Consider the following 20,319-nt stretch of genomic DNA (forward strand, 5'->3'; position numbering starts at 1 on the left):
TGTATGTACTACATTGTTACTCATTACAATTATAAAAATATTACAAATTACCCAAAACCCACATTATTACTGCCAGAGAGGTAGATGGTACTGTCACCAGGTTTAATGATGATTATAATGTGCATTTTTAGAGCTAGGAGGTTAGTCAAATCAAAATTGGATGATAAGGATTGTACATCTTTAAAAAGCTGCCAAAGGGAATCTGAGTAGATGGCCATTTGCTTCTGTCAGAGGCCGTGTTTAATATAAAAGCTGAATGTAAGGTTAAAGGGGGATGCTTACTGTATATTTTTAAAAAATAATAAAAACATGTTTGGAGATGCGGGGTGAATCGGTTCCAGTGATCTGTTGGAAAGAACCGGTTCAGTAGAATGGCTCGTTCACATCAGCGCTAGTCGCATTGTCTGCCGGGACGGTGGCGGAGTGCGAATTTCTCTCAGAGACGCTCGGTGATCTCGAGGTGCTGAGCGCTGCAGTTATTTTCAGCTCGTGTCGGTTAATGTGTCGGGGAAGAACACTGCACGTCAAGAGTCAGGCGTAACCTTTGGGTCGACAGCTTTTCTGTTTTTCTGGTTTTAGCGAGTCTTAGCTAATAAACAGACTCAAAACTAGTCACAGCAAGTGCTTGTTGCATTCGGCCGGCGGGCGGAGGGAGGGAGAGAGGGAGGTGCGGGAGAGGGAGACCGGACTGGACCGGCCGGAACAGCGGCGGCTGATGACTTCAGAGTACAGGGGTTTATTACAGAAGCCGGAGGAGGTCGAGCCAGCATCGTTCATTTCAGACAACAGCAGACCAACAGCCGGAGCCGGGAAGGAGCAGGGCAGCATGGTGAGTCAGGGCCTGCTGTGTTGCTGAATCGGCACTGTGGACCCAGCGCCGCCGCCGCCACTGACCCCTCCACCCCCCTCCCCCACTTACAGGTCGGCGTGAGTGCTGCGACATGCGTGCGGCTAGAGGTGCTAACTGGATATCTGTAGCCAAACTAAATTCGCCAGTAGAGAAAAGCGGGTAGGACGTTAAAAATAGAGAAAGAGGGAGAACTTTAACAGCGTTCACTGTATGTGGCGTAGTGGATAATAAACTGATGTTACTTGATATGGATAGCTAACGGTTAGCCACCAACCAACACAGAGTGGTGGTTTGGCTCTGGTTAGCTCGCTTAGCTAGTTAGCTCCCGCAACAAACCACTTTAGCTAGTCAGTCAAAACATACATTCAACTTAAAAAAACTAACTGTACCATTCATTTATGGCTCACATTTAATTCGAGTTGTATCAGTCCACTGAAAGTCAACTAGTTAACTAACTTTGCTGCATAAATTATTTAACTAAGCTAACCTACTGTAGTGGAAAGGTGAGTTTATCTCTGAAAGGTTTGCTAGTTAGCTAACTGGCTACCATGTTTGGCATATTGACCTTGTAAACTCGCTGGACGGCACATGTCCAGTCTAACAGTCTAACGTTAGATTTAAGCCCATGTTTCTGCCTTTAATACCAAAGACAGATAACTTGAGAGTTTCTTCATTTTGCTGATCCTTTCACTAGTTCGATTGCTATGGTTCGCAAAATAGCGTGAGCTTAACGTTAGTTGTCAAGGATTGACATATGGCCCAGACTGACAAGTCGCTTTATCGCCGCCTCTGGAAGTTATCGTTAAGACTCCTGTGTTAAACTGAACTCCGCCATGCGGTCGCTGTTCCTTACTGAGAGGAACCTGTTGAAAGTATTGCGGAAGGCATTTTAGCTTCCGTTTTGTCTGATTTTGTATGCATTTAAAATGTAATGGTAGTATGATAACCCTTTATGACATGAATTGTATGTTTCCGTAGGAAAGTCCCTATGTAACCAAAAATGTGTATTTTGATATTTGATAACAAGCTGATCATTTAAATCGGATGTTTTAAAGCAAGGAAGCTCCCAAAACATGCAAGATCAGAGGTCTCCAGTATCAGTGAAGAGAAACACTGCTTCATCATGATTAACATAGCAAATGGGGTATAACTGCAACGAAAAAAAGTTTACAAGAGTGCAAGAATATAAGAAAAATCTAAACAACCAAATACACACACATGACTCACTTGTACACATCCTTGAATTATACATATACATGCCAGGTAACATTATATTGGTATGGTATGTTATGATATGAAATGGTAAAGGTAATAACCAAAAATGTGTTTTGTTGCTTGAGGGCAACACGGTTATAGAGAGTTAAATATTTGACAAATAAAAAATAAAATGGTATTTAATTTATGTGACTGACCTGAGCATTGAAAGGAATCCAGGCTGTAAGGGGAGGTACGTCTCAATATGGCAAACTAAATGTGTAAATTTAGGGTCTGGTCTGTTTACAACCAACTATAACAACTTTAATTTAGGCACATCAGAGCATTTCATTAAGAAGATCATACTTGTAAAAAAGGCAGAGTTTCACGTGAGCAGGCAAGTTAATAAATACACTAGCCACTCAGCTTAAGTCAGAAAATAAACTGCATTACATGAAAAAATGTGCAGTACTGCAAAAGTGCCATAAGTTCACAAAGAAACAGAACAATAATAAATAGTAGTGGCTAAAGCAAAAATCATTTTCATTTACTCTCCCCACAATACACATAATAGCAGTTCAAATAGTTAAAAAGTGACCATAGACTTACATATAAAATATACATATATTCTACAATATTCACAAAGAATAATGGAAGTGGAAAACTGCTTTTTTGTGACCTTGAAATACGTTTCTGTACTGATGCAACCACATATTGCAATTACAGATTAGAAATGTATTAGCAGAGTAGTTAGTGGTCCATTTTTCTATTTAAGAAGCAAACATTTGTATTTGGTTCATGCAACATATTTTAATAGTACATTACATACATTAACCAGTCACAGTCCTATTTAACCAAATGTCATATTGTGCACTGGTGTTGTCCAGCATAGTCACAAGTATTTACTAGGGATGCAAAGATTAGTTGATGAAATCAACAATGTAAAATGGAAAATCAATCACCAGACTATTTTTTGACTACCCAAATAATCTTTAGTTGCTGCCAAAGTATTTAGGTTTTGTGTCTCAGTTGGACAACATAATTAATGTGAATTCCTATTGTTTACATTTTGATTTTATCCTTAGTTGTTCCTAGGTGCTGCTGAGTTGTAGGTACAGTTGCAAAATACCTGTTTTACCTTTGTTTTGCTGAACTTCAAAGGGAATCCTCGACTGCAGTTCAATGTTTATACCAGAGTTCTTTAGTTCCAGTCCTAGATGGACTGTGTCCTGCTTAAACAACACCAGTTAAACTTGTTTAGAAGCAAATTAATTTGAACCCGTGTTTACACAAGGAAGTCACCAAACTGTGGACGGTGGCCCTGAAATCAAATAGCCCTAGTTTATGCGGTGTATGTGTTTATAATGATGTATTGTTTGCTATGTGTAAACGTTTTAACGTTTTGTTGTTTATTGTGAAAACGCGTTTTCATTCGTGTGCACATTCGTAAGACAACGCCTATTCGTAAACCTCGACTGTAAAACACTAACCGCTAGCTAGCTAACCGTCTACCCTGTTTCCTGTAGTGTTAACAGAATGGTAGTGAGAGCGCTAGCTAGCTTATCTGAAAAGCAGTCACATGCTCACTCATACGCCTTGTACTGTATGGTACAGCTTTTCCTCAGTTGACATTTGATACATTTTGGCGCATTATTGTGAAGCTGTGCTTGGTGTATGTTCTCGTTTTTTTTTTTATTATTATTATTTGTTCTTTTTACTTTGGAAATTTCCTCCCTGTTTCTTATCTCGACGATGCTAAGCTACGTTATGTGGCTATTTTTCCTTTTGCCATGTGCTCGGCGGTGAATCATGGTCGCATCCCGGTTCCGGTTGTAATAGAAGTGACGGACGTGAACTAACTCCAATGAGGGAGCGCTTTGTTGGTGACGCACACGAGTCAGCTCTGTGTGGACGAATGTATGAATGGGAGGCGGGGCAATTCGGAGCGTGCCTGCGCATGTGACTGGAAAGGGGGCGGGAGGAGAGCGAGTGCCGCAGCCAATCAGAAGCGCAGAAGAGCCTCGGCGCCCCGCTGACTGGGCCATGCTGGTGCAGGAGTTGATGCTGTCTGTGAACTCGGTTACAACTGAAGCGCGTTTTTGATTGTGAGGAAAATAAAGTTAAACGTGGAGAATCTTTTGGTGAAGTAGGATTTTTGACTGAGTGACTAAGTAAGTGTGCGGTGAGTGAGGGCTCCACCGGGAGAAGGACCATGCTGTTGTTCGTTGAGGTGAGTTTTGTGGGGGTTTGCGTGCGACACGGCCTGGCTTTTAGCTTCGGGTTAAGCAGCGTGGCTGTATCTTGGATGTTGTCTGTGGGGCTTGTCTGTTTGTGAATGTTTTGGATGGTAATTAATGCTCTGTAACGTTACATTGCATTAGAACCAGTGCAAGCGCTTTAAACAACAAGTATTTTAAAGTGACTGTCTTCTGCTTGTGTTCAAAACGACAAGGCCACGTGAACGATACCTAAGCTAGCTAACTGGCCTTGTGGGCCGGTGTTCTGTCGAGTTGCGCTACCCCGTCAAACCGTGCTGCCCTAGTGTATAATTAACTGTAGAAATACAAAAGAAGCACTAAATTAGAGAATGTTCCCAGTAGATGTAAGTTGGTATATTTGGCTAGCATACATCATTATTATGGCAAAGTTATGGCAAATAGAGGTCATTATAAACTGCTTGTGTATTTTTTAATAATAATTGTGAATTTTTTTTACCCATGTACACTTTTCTGCAGCGAAAGCGAGTCAAGGTTGTTTAATGCACATAACCCCCGCCCCCCAAAAAAAAGAGATTTATTACAAAAAATGCCATAAAAAATTAAATAGTGTAGGTCAGCGCATGCGCAGTGCATTTAGGAAGCACATATCGATAAGTAACATAACCCGACAGAACACCAACCGGCATGTCTAGCTAGTTACAGAGAGGTGGCAAACTCTGCTCCAGAGAGAAAAAAATCCATCCCTGTTTTCTGGTTCCAGTTACCTGGAAAGCAAAAAAGACGCCCAGGCAGTCGCGACAAAAGTGTAAGATTTGGAATCTTATTTGCCGTCTTTGGTTGAATTAAAAATATATTTCACCAGGGCTGGTTGCAAGGAGCAATGCTTATAATATACAAATATGTTCAAATATTCATTCTGTCTACACGTATCCTTCCGTCACTGTGGTTTGGAAATCAGCGTGGATCAGTTTAAATCCAATAAGGTTGTGGTCAGGTCAGCCAGGTGACCGTTTTAGATGCGGGTCTGTAGCGCGCTGGCAGTCGCTCTCAACCCTTATTATACTGACTGGTTCGCTGGCTGCTGGGGGCTGATCAGATTAAGCGTGTGAAAGGCTATTTTAAACGCATACTGTGGCAGGTTCACATAATCTGGCCTGTGAATGAGCCTGAGCTCCAGCAGGGCTTCGTGGCTGCGGTCAAAGGTGAACTCGTAGCAGTTTGCTGGCTGCCTAGTTAAATACATGATAATGAATATGCACACTCAGTCCTTGTCAAGGGTAGGCAAGGGTCAGTCAGATATCAGTGATAAAGAGGGAAAAGTTTGGAAGGAGGCCTGATGGTGTACGTGTTTTCTGTTCCACCTGAGGAGTGTAGGTTGGAATATTGTATTTAAGGATAAACATGTTTGGGTTCATTGAAGTTCCTCTCTGTGACGCTAATGACAAAATTTACATCTCTTAAAAAGCTCTGCTGCTCTGTTACAGTACTCTTCGTTTCAGTTACTTCATGTTCTTTACACAACTGAATTTCCAGTATGAAGCAGTCATCCTTTTTAAATGTCAGCAGCTTTCACATTCAGCTGCAAAGTTTCTTTATAAGTTTAAAAGAGATGTTGCTCTTCTGTTATTCAGATTAACTTCTCACCATAAACAAGTAGCTCCTGTATGTAACCCCCACTTCTTGATCTTGTTTTGTTTTCAAGGTGACCACAAAGGGGGCCGGTCTGAATCCCAATGCCAAAGTGTGGCAGGAAGTCTCTGCTCCTCCCACCCACAACCCAGAGGAGGGCATGGAGAGCCCTGATTGGCCACAGGCAGACCACACCCCCACAGATCAGCCAGAAGGTGAGACTGGCCACTAGACAAAGTGTCTGTGCCATAGACAGTGAAGTGAAGTGAAGTGAGTGTGAGCCAGTTGAAATTTCACCCTTTTCTTATTCTGAGATGTTTGGGAGGATGTTGTGATAAACAACTGTTTAGAGGTGTGAAAGAGATTCAGAAAACAGAAATCTTACTGTCCTTAATGACATTATTTAGTAAGTTCATGTAAAAAAATAGTGTACCTCTGACTTTTCTATCATGTCTACTGCTTCTCTGATTTGTTAACATTTTTAACTAAGAAAATTACACATAATTCTTGATGCATTTCAGTCTCTATGTAGTTTGAAAGTGAACAGTTTGAGGTTAACATTAGTACTTTAACTTAGCCTCTTAGTATTCCCAGGTTATTTACATCCTTTATTTAATGTATTTTTCTCTCTAGTTTGTGTAGTTTGGATTTAGTGTTTATGTATGAATTTCCACAATTTAGTATTATATAAAATTTAAATTAAGGGAGCATATAGAACTAGACAGCACTGCCTTTTTTTTAAAGATGTTTAAAAATGGTCCAGAGAAATCTCTGGTAAAAGTCAAATTGCTTTGTATAACTTTACCAGAGATGTGGCCTGCTATAAGGCAGTATACAATTTTAATTCAGCATCATTATTGCACACATGACTAACAAAGAATGTTGTCTTTTTTATGTTTGATGAAAATGGAAAGTTCACTTTTCTATGACCAATCCACCAGAAAAGAATATGACTGTCTGTTTTTCCCTGCCCTACCTTAATTGAGTAATTCTCCTTTCCCTTGTGGTTTTTCTGATGTCTAGGCTGCAAAGGGTACAATATTGGCTTTGTCGACTCTGAATCAGGTCCTCCTGTAGATGGTGGTCTGCTCAATGGCATAGACTCAGACATATCCTACCCAGTGTATGAACCAGGTTGGCTCTCATCCCTCATTTTAGCTTTTGGTCTCGCTAATTCCATATGTTTACATGCGCAACTGAATACAGTAGTAGACTTTGCATGTGTCTGAAATGTCTGTTTTCACTTGTGCACAGTGGAAGGAGAGGTGGTGGAGGAGATGCAGCCCTTGTCTGAGGAGACTCTGAGGGAGTCACTGAAGAAACAGCTCGAGTTCTGCTTCTCCAGGTAATAAACAAGCTCCTTACAAGTGTCACTCTTCTAAGATGCTTCTTCAGGTTGTTGTGTTTCACAGTGTGTATGTATTTTGTGAAATCTAAGATTCACTTTATAACTTTTTGTTTTGTTTTGTTTAGGGAGAACCTCTCCAAAGACCTATATCTCATGTCTCAGATGGATAGTGATCAATTTGTTCCCATCTGGACGATCGCCAGCATGGAGGGCATTAAACTACTCACCACTGATATGGACCTAATACTGGAGGTGCTGCGAGGTAAAAGATGCTGATATGGAATTTACTTAACTATGGACAGAGACTTTACAGAAGTGTTCTTCACACTCTTAGAAGTTGGATAAAAACACAATGGTCAATGTGACGAATTTATCTAAAGTTCCTTAGCAGGGCAAGAGCTTCAGCGTTAAAATCAATAGGAACGTAATTTAAAGGGTAAAGCTGTGCCAATGGGTTGTTTATACAATGCCATGAAAGAACCACTTTTTGTTTAAATACTTTGATGCTTCATTAGGAATTTGTGAAGAATATTTTTTTAATAAAAAGCTTTTAAATAATGTGAGTGATTTTCTAAGCTCCTTAGATTGTGTTTTTTTGCAGGGGTTTACCTTTTATTTTTTAGAATGTGTATAGTCTAGCAACTCTGACCTTCTGTTCTTTTTCTAACGTGTGTTTGTTTATATTAACTTTCCTGGTGGTCTTTACAGCATCACCAATGGTGCAAGTAGACGAGAAGGGTGAGAAAGTTCGGCCCAATCATAAACGCTGCATCATTATTCTTCGTGAAGTACCTGAGACGACACCTGTAGAGGTGAGATCAATTTTGAGTTACTCTCAATGTTGGGGCCCAAAATGTCCAGAATTTTCTTTCTACCACCCCAAATGGAAATATTCAATATATTTATTTTCTGTTCATCATGGAATTTTTAACAAAGTGTTAAAAAAAAAGACAAATATTTTTTAAGTGTTTCATAACTCCCCAGTGATGATCAGTATCGCGCTTGGAAGGTTCCTGAACACTTGATGCTGTAGAGGTTTCATTATTCATTCCTGTCTCTCCTCTTCTCCTCTCCATCTCATCTCTTCTTGCTCACCTCTATTTCTGTCTCTCTCAATCTGTCCCCCTCTTCAGCACAGGTAGTTCTGCCCTAATGACCGTGAGATTATGAGATCTGAGGGGCGATTCATACAATCTCAGGATTTTTCATTTAGAAATCTGTTTGTGTGACATTTATTTACTTTATACTGTAAAACATTTGCTTTTTTTCAGGAGGTGGAGTCACTGTTTAAAAATGAGAAATGTCCACAAGCCATCAGCGTTGAATTTGCTCACAATAACAACTGGTACATCACGTTCCAGTCAGATACTGACGCCCAGCAGGTATTACACAAATTCTCTACAGCCCACGTATATGTGGATTGCATGCTTATACTGAACATTCTTACCCACAATTTCATATCACTTGCTATAGGGGTGGTAACCTGAGGGTTGGGGGACAGCAAAGTTTGCACACAACCTAAAGCTATAACATTGAGTAGAATTGAATTTGTTTGGACAGGATAATTGCCAAAACCTTCAGAACTGACACATCCACCCCTGCTTTAAGTGCCTTCACTATAAAATTAATTTTGTCCCAATTCTTCTACATTTTCACAGGCCTACAAGTACTTGCGTGAAGAAGTGAAAACTTTTCAGGGAAAGCCAATCATGGTAAGTAGTTTCTGTTTTAGTCTGAAGACAAGATGGTTGGTTAGGGGTTCTGCTTTTATACATGTGATTTAGGCCTACATACGAACCTATTAACAATGTTGTCTTCAGTTAATAATTGTTAAAATGTGTCTCTCTAGTACTTTATTTTGCATGTTGGTTGTCATTTAGTGTGCCAGACATTGGCTCGAATGCCAAATAAATTAAGCATTTGAGCAGTAACAGTGGTTCGCTGTAACGTTTTCTAAATTTATTTATTTTATTTTTATTTTTTTTGAATGACATTGCAATAAGGAGGAAAACCCCTTTAGACTATTCTTCCTCTTATGTAATCCATGTTTGGAACAGAAAGTGTCTAAAAAGTTGATTACTGGGGGATATGACTACAGGCTGCTTAAGCCCAAAAAATCATGAGAACGTGTTTATTTCAGTGTATGTTTGTGATCATAGCTGCTTTTAACACTTTATGTATTTTTGGTGGTGAAACAAATATCATTACTATCATCACTAAACAATATAATTTCAGGGCAATTTTATGATAAATATATGAAAAAAATGAAATGAAAGCTTAATAAGGTTAGATCTTAAAGAGCAGTAAAGCAGTAACATTATTTAGAATGGTTTTCTTTTTTAAGCAGGTGCTTGCAATGTAATATATTTTATGATAAGTTGATAGTTGATGGGACTAGCTGTGTGATTGAATTTCTGTGCTTTGGTTGAGTGATTTATTTTCTTTATTCGGAGTTATGGTTCTTTAACATTCGCGTTACTTTTGTTTTTATTTATTTATTTTTAAATATAACACCCCAGTGATGATCAGTATCGCGCTTGGAAGGATCCAGAAAACCTGCTGCCTTGGAGATTTCATTATTCATCCCTTTCTCCTTCTTTTCAACCTTTCTCTCATCTCTTCTTTCTCACCCCTGTTTCTGTCTCTGTTTTACTCTCACTGTCCTCCTCCTAAGTACAGGTGCTTCTGCCCTAGTGACCGTGAGATTATGAGATCTGAGGGGACTTTGCTTACAAGCTGCAATGTTTAAGTTTAATCTGTGTATTAGCATATTTACCTGATTTATTTACACTGTTAAACTTGTCTGCTTCAGGCTCGCATCAAGGCCATAAACACCTTCTTTGCTAAGAATGGCTACGGTGCTGTAGACTCTGCTGTATACACCAGCAGCCCTCAGTCTCAGTACTCTTCTCCAGTCTACGTGCAGCAGATGTACCAACAACCTCCTCAGCAGTACCCGCTCTACAGCCTGCTTCCTCAGGCGTGGACCCCTTCGCCCACACCTTATTTCGAAACACCACTGGTGAGGATTCTGTTCAGAGGAGATAAGATTGGAGAGTAGAATAAGTTGGGAGTGTGGTAGATACACTTCCATTTAGAATTTGAGTTACTTGTGATACGTTTCAAGTGATTAATTGTAGGTATTATAAACCAGGAGTAGTTTGTTCAGACTGTAAAATATTGTGGAAATGACAAATGTAACATTACAAATGATAAAGGTAAAAAAAGTTTGAAAAGTGTGCAGTCTTTTGCCTAGTAGTGAGAGCTGGTCAGCTTATACTACATAATTTATATTTTGTCAGTTGTTTCTGCTCTTAGTGAGGACACAGAGCCCTGGAGTTCCTTACACTAGATGGCAATACAAAACTCATTGATGGCTGGAGAAATCAATTACAGCTAATGTACTGAAGAGTGCTGATGTCACAATTGAATTATTCTTCTGTATCTGTCTCAACCGTACACATATGTAGAATAGGTAAAACTAACATTTGCATTTGCAGTTTATCTTCACGTAACCTGTGTGTCTCCTATCTGCAGGCTCCATTTCCCAACAGTACGTTCGTTAATGGCTTCAGCGCAGCAGGAAGCTACAAGAATGGCTCATCTCCCCTCAGCCTCACGCGCCACTTCCCTCGTAACCGGTATGTACTTCTCTACAACCTCCCAACTGTCATTTAAAGTGACTCCAAATTCTCCTTTCATCAATGTTTGGTGGAAAAAAGATGTAGTCAGCAGTTCAGCACCAGTGTGGTAAAACATTAGTGGTTGAATCTTTGCCAATACAGTAAATGCTATTACTTCAGACACAACTGCGGTGTATTAAAAACACAAAACCAGTTGAAAGTAAATAGGGAAATGAACACAGGATATAATGGTTCAGTCTCGTCTAATCTAATTGTTTGTTGAAGCACAAAGCAAAAAAGGGCCATTAAATAGATACAAGGTGTCGGTGTGATGATGATCTGGATGTATTGCAGTGCGAGGCTTGTAACTTGTAATGTTATAATAATGTTGGTGATGGGAACCAGTATGCAGTATATTTCTGATGCAAATACAGAAGTCCCTTTGCTGTCTTAAATGACCAGTAAATAACAAGACATCTTACATTTTAGATGCACAATGAATGTGCTATAAAACTGTTATTATTAGGCTAGAATGTTCCAGTTCAACTGTAAAACAATCGAAAATCATTCCGTGCGTTGTAACCTCTCTGACCCTTGGTTATTTAGATATGCAACCGTTATTCTTGTTACTGACCTTGCTATTTTTGCTCTCCAGACTTCCACTTTATTCAAGAAAGAATGTTATCAATACCTTCAGGTAGATATTTTGTTGTGTATATGTATATCATGTTTAAAATTTCAAATTCATCTCATCAGTCACTCATGGCTAGATGTGATTTCATTATATCATGCTTTCAGACTAAAACTGACCTGAAGTAGTTGGACATGACCATTGCAAAAAATAAAAAGTAGTTTAAGGCACTTTCACATTTTAGTTTGTTTAGTTTACCCTTGGTTTGGTTTGTTTTCACACAGGGGAAAAATCTTAGATGCAACCAAAAATTAACAAAGCCTCCACTTGTTGGTTTGACTTGCCTGGGTCTCGGAGTGGTTGTTTTGGTCCTCATTTAAATGCGATTACTGTATTTACACCTGCTCGAATTAATTACAACTTTTAAAAAATGTGCAGGTGTCAAAGCAACCTCATATCCTTAAAACGTTGTAGAATTGTCACCCTCCATTCCATTTACTTTCAATGAACACACATTTGCCGTACCAGCATTATAATGGCTGAGCTGAATCGTTTTGAGGTTGTTTAGGTCTTAAACACAAAATCTTTTAATTCTAGTAGTTTTTACTCCATCTGGTGACTTTTTAGTCAGACTCTATGTTCTTCTTGCTTCTTGTGTTCACAGCTATGTTATTTTTCTTTTGTTTTTAGGAATCACGTTAAGCCGCAGCCCCGTACAGATGGAACTCCTCAGTCTGAGGCTCTTTTAGGGACAGGCACTCCCCAGACACCACGGACCCCCACCACCGTGGCAAGCTCAGATGCCTCCACACTCAGCCTTTGTGATACTCCACCCTCTCCCATTGAAAACACTCACACTGACCTGGGCAGCAGCCGAGCAAGGTCTGTTATGCTACTGAGTAATTGCTTAGCACTGCTTTCTGCAGAGCTGGCAGGGAGCAGACAAACCTTGTTTGCACTGTTTAGTGTACTAATTTAAATGGTCATTTTTGAATACTTGATCATTGATTTAAGAATTTTGATAGTTCTACATAGTTCTAAGTATTTAACAGTTTAGACAGTGTTTTATCCCAGATAGAGATTATCTGTGTCAGCTGAATAAATAATACCTGCTTGAACAAGTTGAACTTTAAAGGAATTAAATTTTTATTGCATTGTCTGACCCAGTGACGACAGAATTGAGCGCACAGAGGGAGAACAGGTGTTGAGAGTCTGGCTTTTTCTTTACTTTGTTCTACCCTCTCTTTTTCCTTCTTTTTTCTCCTTTAAGTCACTCTCACTTCTGCCCCAATGAGCAGTAAGATTATGAGATCTGAGGGTCAGACATGGATATACCCATATAATATTAGTCACTTAACAAGTACCTGTATGTGTGTCTGAACCTCTTTGTGTATTTTTAGGAGAGGAAGCTATCGTGGCATGAGGCGCAGGAGGGAAGATGAGCGAACGGTAAGACGGTCTGCACACGTAAATAGAAAGTCCTAATATTTTGGTCATAATTCTAGCTTTATGAAAGGGTAATTTGTTTTGTTTGGTTCCCTTTTACAGAGGCTCCTTCCGTTAACAGAGGTCAAAAACCCACCTCCCAAATTTGACCTGGCAGCCACTAACTTTCCCCCACTGCCTGGGGGAGTGGCAGGCCGGTTGCCTGGAGGAATGATCCCACCCACTGAATCTGGTCTGGAGAATCGTATGGCAGATGTAGTGAAGGGCATTAACAGGGACAAGGTACAAAGTCGTGCTTCTTCTCTATTTTGTCTTTAGTTACTTGTTACCTGAAAGTGAAGTATATTCTAATAATTTTTCATGCTGTCGATGTTTGGTTGTTACAGTCGGATGCCACAAAACAAGACGTTCATAAGGAGTCACAGCCTTCTCAGAGTGATGGGCCTGCTCCTCTTACTACCACATCAGCGCCAAAACCTGACACACCGGGCTCCAGGTAAATGTGCTTGCATGCCCTCGTTTTACGACAATTTTTTCTCCCCCCAGTTAGTTTGGTCCTGAAATATCTGCCTGCAAAAGGAATACCAAACCTAAACTATACTCGTTGATGCTCATTGACTTAAATATAAGCCATCTGTGTATTAATAAAAGCAGTACTGTTTTGGGTCAAATGAAAGTGATGCAATTGTTAGATAAACTTCAGTAGTATGATGTGTAAAATCAAGCAAGCACTTTCAGGAATAACAAGAATGGCATAATTATATCAAGTTGATCACCTTTTAAAAGCTGTTCTAAAACATTAAGTACTGTCCTTCTAAAGAAGAATTAAGAGTGCATTAAAATAAAAAAAGATGCATTTAATTCATGATATCAAATATTAGATAATTAAAAAAAAATTTATCCAATATTTAACAATATTAGATTATTAAATATCATTTTATTTATTTATTTAGATTGTATGCAAAAACATATTACTCCATATCCTTTTTACTAGGGCCCCATAATATAGTGCTGTTTAACTAGATGTATGTATTAATTTGAGATACTGTTTTCTTTAAAAAAAAAAAAAAACGGTGCATGTAATATTGAATCAAAATTCATATTCATACTCATTTCATTTAGCATTGCGCATCAAGTGAAGAGACCAGACAGCGATTCTCATGTCTCGACTGCTCACAGTCCTGCTCCAGTCACCACTACTCCTGTTCCCGAACCTGCTCCTGTTCCCGTTCCTGCTCCTGTTCAGCCTGCTCTCGTCCCTAAACCTGCTCCATCCAGTCCATCTCCCCCCTCCAGCACACCAGTACCGGTGAGTTCAGTTTCTATGTATTGAAGGGAAGCTCTACTACAGTAGTTAATGGAAATCTTGCATGGCCCTGTGAAGAGAGATTTGAGCGCATTGAGGGAGACCAGGTGGTGGGAGGACTGATTTGGGAGATCTTTCACCTTTTCTTTGTATTCAGTCTCTCCCTACCTCTCCTCTCATTTTCCTCTCTTTTTTTCTCTCTCTTTCTCTCATATTAGTCACTTCCACTCCTGTCCCTATGAGCGTCCAGATTATGAGATCTGAGGGAGAAATGATCTAATTGTTAAATCACAAGTCAATGCATAACATGTGGATTTTAAACATGTTGCATGTTTTGACTTTTCCTTTCCCAGGAGCCTCGGAAACTCAGCTACGCAGAAGTGTGTCAGAAGCCACCTAAAGACCCACCCCCTGCACCTGTGCCATCTCCTAGCCCCACACCTTCACCTACCGCCAGCCAACCACTTCGTGAGCTTCGTGTAAACAAGGCAGAGGCCCCTGTCCCTACTGAGAGCAGTTCAAGTGAAAGGGTAGAGAAAGGAGTTGAGAGCAGAGCCCCTCGGGAGCAGAACAGCTATCATCGTGGTGGTGGATACAGAGGTGCAGGATTCAAACTAAGAGAGCAGCAGAGACGACCCCCTCAGGGCAGACGTCCCTCCCCCCAAGTGGGCTACAACAGACGCAGTGGAAAAGAGCAGAACATCCCTCCGAGATCGCCAAAGTAGTAACATCATATAGGAGGCCTCATACACACTTACAGATTTACACATCTTAATATATTATATTATATGTAAAGAGAGTATATAAATCTATATATAAATCTACATATTAACTGCACGAACAGTTGCACTACGTTGATGATTGACGGACAGCTCTGATCACGAAATGCATGAGCTGCTGCGTCTTTGAAGAAACAAAAAGAAACATGATGGGCAGGGACCCTCAGGACTTGTAACAATGAATTTGCCTCCATGGCACATGGTTGCTTGTGTGTGTGACTGCAGAAGTGGACTGACTGTACGAGTGTGAATGAGCTCACTTGTTGCTGGGTGTTTACAGTCCTGGACACCAGTGTACAATGCTGTGTGGTTCTTATCCATACCTGTTAGAGTACTTTATGAAGCATCACTGACATGCCAGCACAGCTTCTCCATATGCAACCAGAAGAGGCCAGATGGTCCGACACTGCTGCTTCCCCCTTCTAGTCCAAATGTGCGTGTGTTGTGTCAAAAACTGGAAAGCAAAAAACTGTACAGGTTATATTCTTTGAGAGAAAAGCAACAAATGATCAGAAATAAAGACTGATCACTCAGGGCAGGCTGAACTTGGACGACTGTTGAACCACCTGGAAAGAGGATGATGAGTTCTTGTGAAGTGGCTGAAGTTGTTGTGTTGTACTTTTCTGGTGTCTGCTTCGTCGTGTGCTGTCAAGTGTTTTCAGAGACTGAATTGTGGGAAAAAGTAGATTTCACAGTAAAACAGCGATGGAATGTCCTCCCTGCTCTTGTGCTGTGAGCTGTGGTGTAAGTCTCTGTTTTATGAAACCAGGTGTTTGCTGTGTTGATTGTGGGCTGTGACTATATATGTATACAGATCAGTCATAACATTTAATACCACCTCATTGTCCATTTATCAACTTTTTTTTCTCTAATTACTAATAATTGCTTCCTTTCAATCTATTCTTTAACGATCAGGACCACAACAGAGCAGGTATTGTTTGGGTGGTGGGTCTTTTACTAATGCTCAGCACTGCAGTGATACTGATGTGGTCATGGTGTATTGGTGTGTGTTTACTGTTGCTTGTGGGTCAGACAGTTTTTAAACACCTTTACTGCCACTGCTGGACTGAATAGTCCCCACCAGTCTGAAATATCCAGTCAAATGTGGGCAGTGTTCTGTGACTGACTGCTGATGAAGAGTTAGAAGATGACTAGCATAGAGTGGATGGACAGTGTTTAAAAACTCTGCACAACGCGCACCACTTTGTCAGTGTCGCTGTAGTGCTAAGAATGACCCACTAACCTAATAATGTCTGCTGGCTATTGAAGATCAGGGTGAAAAGAGGAGTATAAAGTATGTAAAGAAAGACTATTAAAGACTACAGTCTGTAATTATAGAATTACAAAGAGCTACTATATGTTCAGTGGAGCTAATCAAATGAACAATGTGTTAAGTAATAAATAAATAAAGCAAGGGTGTGGTATTAAAGTTCTGGTGGATCAGTGTGTGCGTATAACATGCTAATACGTCCTCTGCTGTAAAAAAAAATGAGAATGCAGATGAGTAGTAAATTTAAAGCCTGCTTTTATGTCATTGAATATGTGCCCAGTATGCCAGTCTGTGGTGTTTTTGTTTTGGTTTTCCATTATTATAAAATGTATAAAATACAGTATGTGAGTACATTTCAGGTAAATAATTACCTGTGTGTGTAACAGTGTAGCACACTTATGCGATGTATCCGTTTATCGGCCAGTCTCATTTCGTAGATGATTGATTAGGAAGGGGCTCAGGACTCGAAGAGGAAATCATTAGTGTTTGATACACGAGTACGAATGCATGTCCTAATAATCATTTTGTGACCTCCTGAGTGTAAAACCGTTTTTATCATAGTCTTCATCAAAAGTTTAAGTTACTAAAATGTATTTGAATGTTCAAATGTTTCAACAGTATCAAGTGTTGCTCTTCTTCCCTGCCTTTGAAACAGATGTACTTTTTATTTTCTTTCATTTCTTTCTATTTTTCATTGTTCTCAAATGTATAAATGGTTTGTGCACAAATCCAGACCAAAGTTGATTCAACAGAAAGACAATCTCAGGAAGTGCTGTTGTACTGCAGTAACTCCTCCCATGCTCCGACCCTCAGCCCCCGGGTTAGAGCTACTTGTTCAAGTGGATGATGCTACTCACATGCGTTTTGATAGATTAATGAGTAGGCGGAATCATGAAGTATGTAGTTGTGTTTTTTTTTTTTTGTGTGTGTGTGAATGTTACTAAAGACTTTTGAGATGTAAACCTTCTGAAGGTCGTTAAATTAAATGTGTCCTAACAGTTGTATTTTTTGCCACTCATTTATAAGACTTAAGCAATTGAGGGGAAAAGCTCTGCAGTTTTAGTTTTTTTTTTTGTATTTATTTTTGTTTCATTACTTATGTCCATTTTTGTTTCGCTTAAATGCTGGCATTAGATGTGTGGGTGGGTGAGACTATTTGGTGTGGATGTTATTTTTTTATTTTTTTCTTGTAGGATGAGATTTTTGGTCACAGACTATATAGAGTATGTGCCACTCATTCGAAATAATCAATGAGCCTCATTATCCTTAATTTCATTTTTGATTTACAAGCAGCTTGTGATATTGTAAAATTAAATGCACTAATTTTGTTTCTACTCTGTCTTGTATGCTGTGAGCTTTTTAGAAAGTAACCTGAGGATATTTCAAGTTGCTAGAATTTAGATTTTTTCCCCCTCTTCAATTCATAGCTTTTCGTATTTCTGTTTTGGGGTTTCTTTTCCCACAAGGCTTTTTTTGTCAGGGAGAGGTGAAATAGTACATGGTCGTAAAATGTTTTGGACACAGAGTTGTAGATGTCTAATGAGAACTGTATAACTGTTTAAGGAAAATGGAGAAAAAAAGAGAATAAATGATGATAAAATGATCTGCATCTACTTGGTTATTTTTGTATTCTGATATCACATTACAGTTGCATTATAAGCTACAGTAAGTGCTTGGTTTTGCAGCCTCCTAATGTGCAGAGGCATGACACAGGGGTGTGTGTATAATCTATGTAAATGTGGTGGGATGCAGCCATGCTTTTATGTAAGAGGTTGGAGGAAACAAGTCCCTGTTTCCACTGTGCAGGGGATTATGAGTAACACTTGCACATTTGCTGATGGGAATAATGAGGCTTACATTTCCTTAAATTCAGGATTTGTTCTTGCTCTGTTTGCAGTGCTTTTTGAAAATTAGGTTTCACCTCCTCCTTATTTGTATCCAAACGCTGTTATTTACAAATATTCTAACATGTTTACACACATTACTGCTATTTGCTTTTACTGTGCTTTGTAGCCGTCCTGTCATTTAAAGCTTTTATAACCTCAATAAAAAAAAACAAAACAGTAGTAGTAGTAAATACTTGTAGACATGTCCATTGTTAATGACCACATGCGTATTAAAGCCGTCTGTCTATGACTGTGGAAAAAGTGAAACTATCCTATATTACTATTTAAGCTCAATAATATAATTGAGAAGAGACTCTTCCTGCAGCAAAAAGAAAACAAAAAGCTCCCTGTTAAGACAGATTTACAAAAAAAGTTCCAGTGATTAGTATAACGATGCTAAGCTTTTTTTTTTTTAAGCTAAAGTATCAAATATTTAGATAAATAAGTTGCTTCATAGTTTAATATCTGTTCCCTCAATTTAACAATGTTTTCTCAGTTTAATAGATTCATTATTCCCTCAATTTAATTTGCACAAAATTAGTTGCCTACATTTCTTTTTTTTTTAAACATGATTTCGTATGCGTATTCACTTAAAAAAATTGACTTCTGGACATGTGATGTACAGGTGCTGGTCAACGAATTAGAATAATTTGAAATAGTGCAATCATGAAATTCTTTGAATGCATTTTTTGTGCAGAAAGCAAATCAGGTGTTCACCGCACCTGTCCTACTCGTTAGACTAATCACAGAACTCGTTACCTGGAAAAAAATTTGCTCAGCTGAGCTTTCCAAAAGGCCCATTTAGGCCATTTAACTGTGACACTGTTGTTTTATTGAATTAGAATAATGGAGAAACCGTTTCATTGAATTAGAATAAATGCTCGAATTTTTGTTTTCTGTGAAGAGTGTTCACTGTGCAGTATAAAGTCAGGGTTGAGTAGAATTTCTAAGTTGTAAAATCAATCATGGGTAAGCAGCGCGACCTCTCAACCGGAATAGTGGCTCAAATTCAAGCCCTTTGCCAACAAGGCTTGACCCAAACTAAAATTGCTGAGCAGCTCGGCATCAGCCAGTCTTCCGTCTGCAAAGCTCTCAAGAAAAACTGCAGCAAGCGCACCAACTGTTCCGGCGTCCGAAAAACTTCTGCTCGCGACAACAAGCAGCTGAGAAAGATCGCAGTCAGCAACCGGTTCAAGTCCACTTCCGAGCTCACCGACTTGTGGAACAAGCAGACCGGCGCTGACGTCTCCAGATCAACCACTTACCGTCGTCTGCGCGAACTCGGCTTCAAATCTCGCGTTCCAGCAGTAAAACCGATGCTGAACAAGAAACAAATGGAGAAACGGCTGAAGTGGGCCAAAGAACACGGCGAGTGGACTGCTGAAGACTGGCAGAAAGTGGTCTTCAGTGACGAATCACGCTTCTGCATCTCCTTCGGTGACCAAGGTCCTCGTGTCTGGCGTCGTGGTGGCGAAACCTACAACCACGAGTGCGTGAAAAGATCCGTCAAGTTTCCCCAGAGCGTTATGGTCTGGGGATGCATGTCCGCTCGAGGTGTAGGGAAACTCTGCTTCCTCAAGAAGACTGTCAATGCTGCCGTATATCAAGATGTTCTGGAAACGTTCCTGATTCCGACTGTTGAGGAACAGTTTGGCGAAGAAGACTTCATATTTCAACAGGATCTTGCACCGGCTCATGCGGCAAAGTCGACCAAAGATTGGTTCACTAAAAAACAGCTTGAAGTTTTGGCATGGCCGGCCAACTCGCCTGACCTCAATGTCATTGAAAACCTTTGGGCCATCGTCAAGCAGAATATTCGCGACAGAAAGCCTACTACGCTGGACCAACTGAAGCAGAACATCGCCACTGCCTGGGAAGCTGTGAGTGCGGAAACTTGCGACAAGCTGGTCAAATCGATGCCGCGGAGACTTCAGGCAGTCATACAAGCCAAGGGGGCAGCCACAAAATACTGAGAAAGTGATGATTGTAATTATAATAAAAATTATTCTAATTCAATGAAACGGTTTCTCCATTATTCCAATTCAATAAAACAACAGTGTCACAGTTAAATGGCCTAAATGGGCCTTTTGGAAAGCTCAGCTGAGCAAATTTTTTTCCAGGTAACGACTTCTGTGATT

General features: G+C 39.8%; 1 protein-coding gene across 3 annotated transcripts; it reads left to right on the plus strand.

Annotated features, from left to right (window-relative positions):
* The first annotated feature begins 393 nt into the window (after positions 1–393).
* larp4ab (La ribonucleoprotein 4Ab) lies at positions 394–17,898 on the plus strand. 3 transcript variants are annotated; one of them, XM_007254242.4, is made up of 17 exons: positions 394–829; positions 5,966–6,107; positions 6,916–7,026; positions 7,147–7,237; positions 7,366–7,502; positions 7,949–8,052; positions 8,512–8,622; positions 8,899–8,952; positions 10,053–10,262; positions 10,778–10,881; positions 11,519–11,560; positions 12,185–12,376; positions 12,895–12,943; positions 13,043–13,222; positions 13,327–13,436; positions 14,063–14,249; positions 14,600–17,898. In XM_007254242.4, exons 1-17 carry the CDS (start codon positions 716–718, stop codon positions 14,969–14,971), a joined length of 2,310 nt encoding a protein of 769 aa, XP_007254304.2. In that variant the 5' UTR covers positions 394–715; the 3' UTR covers positions 14,972–17,898. The 3 variants fall into 3 exon arrangements, with proteins under 3 accessions (XP_007254304.2, XP_007254305.2, XP_007254306.2); XM_007254244.4 differs by lacking the exon at positions 394–829 and adding an exon at positions 4,064–4,274; XM_007254243.4 differs by lacking the exon at positions 11,519–11,560.
* Positions 17,899–20,319: the final 2,421 nt, after the last annotated feature.

This window comes from Astyanax mexicanus, chromosome 5, assembly GCF_023375975.1.
Source record: "Astyanax mexicanus isolate ESR-SI-001 chromosome 5, AstMex3_surface, whole genome shotgun sequence".
NCBI classification, from domain to species: domain Eukaryota; kingdom Metazoa; phylum Chordata; class Actinopteri; order Characiformes; family Acestrorhamphidae; genus Astyanax; species Astyanax mexicanus.